The 8,845-nt window shown below is 53.5% G+C and overlaps 1 protein-coding gene across 1 annotated transcript in view; it reads left to right on the top strand.

Annotated features, from left to right (window-relative positions):
* The first annotated feature begins 3,005 nt into the window (after positions 1-3,005).
* The window catches only part of JPH2 (junctophilin 2), a 29,985-nt gene continuing 24,145 nt past the window's right edge, over positions 3,006-8,845 (top strand). Inside the window, exon 1 of the mRNA XM_083802231.1 lies at positions 3,006-3,704. Coding sequence (XP_083658357.1) covers positions 3,326-3,704 — 379 coding nt within the window. The 5' untranslated portion in view covers positions 3,006-3,325. The remainder of the gene's footprint in view (positions 3,705-8,845) is intronic.

Raw genomic sequence — 8,845 nt, 5'->3', positions numbered from 1 at the left:
TGAAGTAAAAAGCGTGTTTAAAATATCTGCCTATACTTGAGAGATCTAATGTGGGAAACTACCTCGTTTTCAAAATCCTCCTGTTTCAGTTTGTTGGAAGGGAAGAGTCTCTAGGTCTCCTGGAGTTTAGAGCTCTTATGTGAGAAACTCAGTGTAATTCAGCTTCTTTGAAGTCACTTTGGCCTCAGTTTGTAATGCTTAGGCTTGCATTTTTGGACAATTGTGCCTCTGATTTTATTTCATAAAGGATGACCATCTCCCATCCTCTGCTTGGTACAAATTCTAGTCTAAGTAAATTCAGGAGAGAGAATTTGCTTTTTCTGGGTGGAGACATTGTTACTCCTTTGTGCCTAAAGAGAGGCTTTATTACAGTCACCTAAACAGACACCCTCCTTCACCTGTCTTTGTTCAGTTAGTCAGGTGAAGGTAGGTTAACAAAGGAAAGATTTGCTTGCTAGGCTGCCTGATCAGAAAGGAAATGCGGACTATCAAAGGAAGACCTGATTCAAGAGGTTATCCTGATCTCTGTAGTATTTTCTAGTGGGAAAACGTGAAGCAAGTGTAACTCTTCACTGAATGTCCACAAGGCCTTAGAGGCTTGTTTGCAGGAGCAGAAATACCCTGCTTTCTTCAGGAGTGTTGCTTCTCAAGTTGACGGAAGTAGAAATAAGATGGACTCTGTTAGGTTTATTTTTAGGAAGGCCAAAACAGCATTTGCCAGCTTCAGAGGTCCTAACTTAGTGTTTCTTCAGCTTTGTTCAGCCTGCTCTAAAACACCAAATGCAGCTATTCCAGTATTAGGTTGTCAGCTGCACAATAGGGAAATCTTGAGCACAGTATTTTCTTCCCCCTCCAATCTTTTTACTGAACCATTGTCACTTCAGATGCCTTGTCCAAGTCCAGAGTATTGGTGGAGCCTTGCAGTCTTCCTGAAGTGTACTTCAGAAATAACCAGCTTGCCATACTTGGTATGTGTAAGCGCAACCACTTTATATTTTCGTATGTGTGTAGCAAAAGAGCATTGTATCATACAATATGATTTGGTGAGGGGAGATGAGCAGTGTTAAGTTTGTCTTTATTGTTTGCCGTACCTGAACTTTTCTTGCCTGTAAGGTCTGGAGAGAAAACTGAGACAAACATTTCCCTGCTAAATACTTTGGCATTACTCTTTTTTTTGTAAATACCATCACTGTGGCAGTACCTAGTATTTTGTGGAAAGTTAGTTACCAAAGTCAAGTGGCTGTGTAAATTTAGCTATTATTGCCCAAAGTTTTGAAGTGTTGGCTACCCCTTGTGGATTGTGTTTGGGTCTTCCTTCAGTTTCCCTACTCTTGGGTAGCTGTATTTCTGCTACTGGTACTTTGAATTCAAGGCATTTATTTTTTGACTATTGTCTGCAATAGACTGGGCTGCAAAATGACCTTACTTCTCAAATAATTATTCTTTGCTATTCCCAAATGTTTGCCAGTAGCAGCTGCATCACCATTGCATGTAACACGGTAGGTATCATGGTGATGTGAAGACCTTTTTTCAATATATGTTGTTTTTTAACATTTCTTTGATAACCACCACAGACCTGTACTCGCGGGGTTTAGGATTAAAATGCCAGGCGCTCGATGCCACTTTCTATAAAGTGGATTGAAATCCAGGAGGTAGTGTGAAAAATAGAGAAAGAGGTGAACTGGTGCAGACTGGGACGGGAAGCGAGTGCTGCAGGGCCACTAGAGGTCACCCCATTCCGAGCCGGGGCTGGCTGGGTGCGGCTGACTCCGTGCCTCGCCAGCCTTCAAAGCAGAACGTTAGTTTTTCTGCCAAAAAGAAGAAATCAGGGGAGCTCTGGGTGGTGCCTGATTACACACAAGATTTTAGTGTTTTCTAAAGTTTGATTGCATGGCTAATTCAGTGCTCAGCACAGGCTCTCTAAATGCCACCATAAATTACTAATATTTAAACAGCGGTCTATCAGTTCGCAACTGTGCTATGTAATTAGGAAGAGTTTCTAAGTAAATAATTACATGGTCCTGGACTTGGCATCCTCCTAGGACAGTTACAACATGCTTGGGCTTGTAAATCCTGGAACACTGCAAAACAGCAGGCCGTGGGCAGCTGCAAAGTGCTGCCTTAACGTGTCAGCCCTGGTACTACACGCTGCTTGGGTCTGCCCAGCAGCCACAAACCAAAAACCTCCAGCTTTGCTTGGAGAAAACATCAATTTCCAGCCCTGCGTGGTGCAGAGCAAACCTCGAAAGCATGACTAAGTAGTCTGAAAGGTTTTTTTTTTTTTTTGAATTTCTGACATGAGCCAATTTTAAGATTTGACGTTAAAGTAGAAAAGGGGTTGGGGGGTCTGGTTCTGCTGAGGGGCGCTTGTGAGTTGTGTCAGTCCCATCTCCAAGGAGCCCGTTCCCTCGTTTATGTGGCTGAGTAATTTGTGAGGCGTTTTGCAATTCTCCTCACAGCGGTGGTCCTCACCTGCGCCTGCACAGGAAGGTGTACGGCTGTTCTGTCGTGTAGGTGACATTTAGACACGTTCAGCTCTTCCTGCAGTCCCGCACGCTTTCTTCAGCGCCTCCTTGGCAGCTCAGGAGGCTGTCCAAGGTGCACCGCTGTACTTGAGGCTGGAGCTTTGCCCCGGCAGGAGGCACAGAGCTCCGCACCTCGCCCCAACAGCTCCTCGTCCGGGGGCCGGGGGAGGCTCAGGAGGGAGCCAGCCTCGACGGGCGCTCCCTGCCTCCGGGAGGCCGCCGGGGAGCAGCTCGCCCCTTCCCAGGCGCTATTTTCGGCTATTTCACTTTCCCAGCCTCTCCTCTGCTGGCTGCCCGCCCGGAGGTGGGGGGGGGGGGGGGGGGTGGAGGCCTCTCCCTCCTCCTCCTCCTCCTTCATAAAAGGGCCCCGAGGCGGGGGCCGGCCCGCGGGGTTATTTTTGGGAGCAGCTCCCGGCCTCCGATGGCCTTGTTAGGGCAGCGCTGACCTCACTCCGGGCGGGGAAAGGGTTGGGGCGGGGGCTTGGGACCCCCCTCCTTTTTTTTTTCTTTTTTTTTTTTTTTTTAACCCCCCCCCACATTTTTTTTCCTCTTCCTCCCCTCCTCTTCCTCCGCCCGGCCGGGCCCCGCTGCCCGTGAGGCCGCCAGGTAGAGGCTCCCCCCGGAGCCCCGGGGCCCGGCCCGCCCCCTGCCCTCCCCTCGCCGGCCTCCCTCGGCCAGGCGAGGCCCGGCAGCAGAGGCCGGAGCCTCCCGGCATGGGGCAGCCTCGCCCCCGGCTCCTGCCCCTGCCCGGCTGAGGGGGGGGCGGCGGGGGGCTCCCCCCCACCCCGGGAGCCGGTGCCATGAGCGGAGGCAGGTTCGATTTCGATGATGGAGGCGCCTACTGCGGAGGCTGGGAAGGGGGCAAAGCCCACGGGCACGGCATCTGCACCGGCCCCAAGGGTCAGGGCGAGTACTCGGGCTCCTGGAACTACGGCTTCGAGGTGGTGGGCATCTACACGTGGCCCAGCGGCAACACCTACGAAGGGTACTGGTCCCAAGGCAAGAGGCACGGCTTGGGAATCGAGACCAAAGGGCGGTGGGTTTACAGGGGCGAGTGGACCCACGGCTTTAAGGGACGGTACGGCACGAGGCAGAGCATGAGCAGCGGAGCCAAGTATGAAGGTACCTGGAATAACGGCCTGCAGGACGGCTACGGCACCGAGACGTACGCTGATGGAGGTAAGGGCGACGGTGGGTACCGGTGCGATGCCCGTGTGTTGGCGGCAGGGGTGACCTCCTCCTGCCCCACGAGCGAGGGCTGGGTGGGCACGGTGCCCTCCTGCCCGTCCCACGGGAGCTGGTTAATAGCGTCGGACAGCGCAGGCTGCGGCTCCTGGCTCTCCGGTGGTCGATTCTTCCAGTTCATGGCTGGACCCGAGCTAAACGCCTCGCTGCTTCAAGCCCACAGCCAGCCCTTCGCTTTCTGGTCAGGCAGCACCTTGTCAGCGTTTTCACGCTGGATATGAGCCACCCCCAGCATCGTAGCGTGCTTTGCCTGGGTATTAAATGCTGCTCGCATGCCTCCGACTGGATGCCTGAACATCTGCTTTGGTGAAACGTTTTTGCTCGAGTTATCAAAGCTGTTTAAAATACGTAGCCACGTGTCTTTCCCTAAAATAAACCCCTTTGGTTACTCTGAAGCTCGCAGTCCCCTCAGTACTGCACAAATGGCACCGAGCAGCCAGATATTTGCTGTACTCTGTGACTTAGTCTAATTGTGTTTTTGCCTTAGTGGCAATTTTGGGGTTAGAACCATTACAAGAATCTCTGTGCAAGTAATTCTGTAGCTCCTCAGCGCTGTAATGTTCCAGGCTTCCATATTTAGGATAGCTAAATAGAGAGGGTGATTTGAAAGAAACACGCTTCAAAATATGTATCAGAATTACATCTATATTTATCCAGGACATGCAAAGGAGTCGGTTTGTAAGGAAAAGTAACAGTAATGGTATAAATCTTCAGAATGGAGAGCATCGGATTTATAGACGTTAGAAAAACGGACTAATTCAAGGCAGCAGCCAGCACGGTTGTGCTTTCATATATTTCTCAACAAGTCGCCTAGGCTGATGGCTAAGTTTTTGGGGAATGCAGTCCTGAAGTTGACTCACTTTGTCTGTGCCCTTTGCGGCTGTAGGTGTAGACGCAGCCCAGAAGTGGCTCATCCCTCCTGCTCCTTAGGTCTTGGCCTCCATCTGCCATGGGCCTCGGAGCTGGTAATGAGCCAGGCCCCGCCGCCTGCACCGCGATGCTGAGGCCTAAAGCATGCTCGCTTCGTCCTTGCAATGTGCTCTTCCAAAAGCCTAACGGGTTGCTGTGAGGTGTGTAGGTTACAAGTAAGGTGTGTCTGGGTGATTTGTAATGCGCAGAGATCAAATAGCTGTGAGCAGCACGTGAAAGACCTTAGCTCGGCAGCTGCGTGACTTTAATTCGGGAGATCTCAAAGTATCACAGATTCAAAGCCTGTTCCTCACTGCTTACTAAAATGCAGCTTTTTCTGAGGGCGTAGGGCTGGTGCCTTTCGGGATCATGCCCTATGGAGGACGTTGCTGCGGGAGCACAGGGAGAGCTGTGGCCGAGGCGATGGTGCCAGCGTTAAGCCTACGGCACGGGGACAGGCGAATCTTGCTGCTCCTGCATTATCTCCTCACCTGCACGCAGCCACCGCCCGCACCGTCCCGTTGTGGCCATGCCACTAATTGGGCCTGTTAATATTTGAGTTTGGGGTTGGCCCGGTAAACCTCAGGGCACTGCGGGTGGCCCGAGAGCCGGGGTGAGATTGGTGTCCTCTGGAAGGCAGCGGCACCAGGAACAGGGCCCTGGGCACAGGCGGTGCCGGCCAGCTCGTTAGGAGCCGTGGGTCATCACGGGGCTGTACGTGGTCATCAGGGAGATGGAGCCCCTTCTGGGCCTTTAAAATGCACTTACACTTGAAATATATATATAAAAATATACATATCAATGTTATACTTTAAAAGACACTTGCAGGGTTGTCTGTGCTTTGTATCTCGCGGCTGGCTGAGGCTGGTGGCTAAATAAAGCCCAAACCTAGGGTGAAGCTTTTGAAATCCCGTATGGATTTCTGGTGCCTGTTAAGGGGTGAGCTCCTGATACAACTGAGCTCAGGCACTGCCTGGGTTGCTCCCTGTCCTCTCCCCTACCAAAGGCCCGTTGTGAAAGCTGTGGGAGGCTGAGAGCTTGAAGAGCTTCCTTCTGTAACACTGAGTGAAATCGGCCGCGAGGCTCAGAGCTCCCGGTGTGGACGGGCAGAGTAATGCTCTGAAATGTTTCCGTGGGTATCTGAGCTCAGTAGTGTGTGTGCCCGCTTCTGTCACCAGGAAGGAGCTTGGAGCCCTTTTACGGGGACAGGATCTGGCAGCTAAAGTGGATGGCGATTTGGGCTGTGCAAGGCACGGCGTGAAGGAACTCATCATTTTGCCACATAAATTCTCAGCAAAAACCTCATCGCTTGGCTTCTGCCTCTAAGTTTTGTGACCTCTGTAAGAAGTCCTTGTTTTTTGGATACATGTTTTTGGCGGAGTGCTCGATCCTGTCAAATCTTGCTGTAGAGAAAAGCGTCACTGCTACTGCAGAATCTTATTGCTAGCGTAGGGCCCGGGCTCAAAGCTGTGCTTTGCTCTACAAATCCCTGTTTATATATGCCTATGGGGGGGAAAACCCTCACTTGCAACCAAAGCAACCTAAGCCCAACTTATTTTTGATGCCGCAGTTTGCTCTCTAGGCAGCTAAGAGAAAACAGCGGTGCACGTTAACCGAGCGGAAACAATTAGACCAGAGATCATAAGACCGCAAGAAAGGGGAAGGAAGCACAGAAGAGGGCTCCAGCGGGACCTACGAAGCGGGGTGGCCTGGGGCTGGGCTCCCCAGGGGCGCCCCGACTGCCGGTGGGTGCTGGGGCACCCGGCCCCGGTGTGCCTGGGGTGGTGGCACCCCCATGGCACCTCTCCTCCACGGGTCTGTGGGCGCCTGCAAAAAATGTCAAATTATCTCCACGTGACTGAGCCTGATAAAGTGGCTCGTCAAAGGTCACGTAACGTCAGAGATGGAGCAGGGACTCGAATCCCTGTTTTCAGGTCCAGCACCTAGACTCCCTCCAGCCCAGGCTGCTTCTCTAACAAAGCTACTGCGTGGCTGAACATGACCCGTGAATTAATGCTGTGTGTTTTGTGTTTATTTTTCCTCTCCGTTTCTTTCTCCCTTTCTTTTCCAAGAGAAGCCATTAGGTAATACCGTGACAGCCTTCCCTTGGTGGTGTTGGCACCCAAAAGAAGCCCTAGGTTTTCGCTGGCGTGTCTGGCACGTGGCGCTGTGCGTGGCTTTGATGTGCCTGGCCTTCTGCACCAAGTTCTTCTGACACGTCTGTCATCGCAGTGTCTGGCTAACAGCAGGTGCTCGGAAGGCAGCGAAGCTATCGGAGTTGTTTGCATTATTTACCTGGCTGTTCGTATAATCTACATTCATCGCTCATTATCCTAGCGCCTAGGTGCTGGGCAGGGGAGCTGTGATGCTGCTGGCAGCGGGCTCTTGCACCGAGGGCCACATCCTGCTGCTGAACACAGGAGGGTTCAGAGGTGAAGTCTGCAGGGACAACGTTTCCATCAGCACCACGGTTTGATCCTTCCCATCCTGTGAAGACAGACAGGGGCCCCCCTGCTTGCTCAGGGGCAGACAGAGGTGGGGAGTCTTCTACCTGGGCATCACAGAGAAACCGGCACGTTTTGTCATTCCAACATGAAAAAAAGCAGGCAATAAGGCATTATCGTGAGTCCTGTCCCTGTTCTGCTTTCTTTCAGATGTGTACGGGTATTGTACATCCCTGCCCCACGGGCTTTCCCTGGCAGCCCGGTGCCTCCAGAGGTGGCACACACCAATGAATCAGGCAGGGCTGAGCAGGCAGGGAATTAGGGCTCTGTTCCATTTTGATCCTAAACAGTTATTTTTTTTGCATTCGCTGCTTTTCTTTACAGAACCACACCCAGTGCGAGCAGTGAGGCGGGGGGCTGTGTGTCCCTCTGCCCCGTGTCATGCTGTGGCCAGGCTGTTTCAATAGCCCCAGAGTAATTCTGGCTCAGACGTGTGCAGCTCTGCTCTGCCACCAGCCCCGATGCGGTTCGTACAGCCCCGGTCCTCTGTTAGACTCACTGCGCTGGTGTGTGTAGGTTAGCTGGATCTGGCGCTGCTCAGAGCTTGAGATTTCGAAGCAGTCTGCTTTCAGGGTGCTTTATGGTATAAGAAAAAAAAAAAAGGGGGGAATTACTTTTTTTTTTGGTGCAGGAAGAGGAGTGCGGCGCCGTGACAGCTCCTCCGGCAGCCTCGTGGCCGTGCTGGTGGATGCCCTGCAGAGGTGGTTAGATAGGCTCTCTCTTCCCACTGAGGGAAACTGAGTCAGGAAAATGTGAAATGAGCTGGGCAAGGCTGCTTGCGACCGACTCGGTGGTAGCTGTGATGGAGTGTGGTGGTGCCTCCTGCCTTCCCGGGCTCATCCTGGCCCTAGTACCCACGCAGGGTGGACAAGGAGGTGACAGCGTGTCCCGGAGCACTGAGCTGCTCCCAGCATCTCCTGGCTCTGCTCCAGGCTGGTGGCTGGGCACAAAGCCTCCGTCGGGCTCCGTGCATCACAGCGTGACATGGCCGCACCAGTGAGCCCTCTGCTCGAGCCCCTCGAGCCCTGGCTCTAGCACCCGCTCACCCCACGCTTGTTTTGCAGGTCTGGGCACCACGGCGTGTCGGTGCTCTCGGTTCTGCCAGGTGGCGTTGGCAGGTTTGGTCACACCACGAGCTGCCAGGACCTCGTTTCTTGTCCCACGTGGGACATGCTCAGCGTGGGCACGTGGCCAGGGGTTCACACAGGTGCCTGTGAGAAGCAGGCTCCCAGCTCTCTGCTACCCAAAGACCTGCTGTGCCCCGTGGCTTTTCCCATCCCACCTGGCCAGGAGCTGCCCGTGGCACTGCTGGGGGGGAAGTCGGGGACTTGCTGGAGGACAGAGGCTGCCCTGACCTGAGCCTCCAGGAGAGGCTGAGCCCCGATGAGACTTTTCCAGAATTCCTTTTCCAGGTGGTTAATTCGACGGCGCTATCAGATGCAGCTTGCTATGTGCAAGGTTGGCCTGTCCTGCGGGGAGGGCTCCGGTGTCACCCCTATCGAGTGTCAGCCCTGCGCCGGCGGGGATGGGGCACCCTGCTCCTGGGCTCCTCGTGGGGAAGGGGTGGGGAGGGAAACGGGGCAGCACGTGGTGCTTTCGTGCTCCGAAGACTTGTCACCACTGCACAGAGCCAGATTTGGGAGCGTGGCGGGGTGAGGAGCA

The sequence above is a fragment of the Anser anser genome, assembly GCF_964211835.1.
Source record: "Anser anser genome assembly, chromosome: 16".
Classification (NCBI taxonomy): Eukaryota; Metazoa; Chordata; class Aves; order Anseriformes; family Anatidae; genus Anser; species Anser anser.
This window is presented reverse-complemented; position numbering and strand designations above follow the sequence as displayed.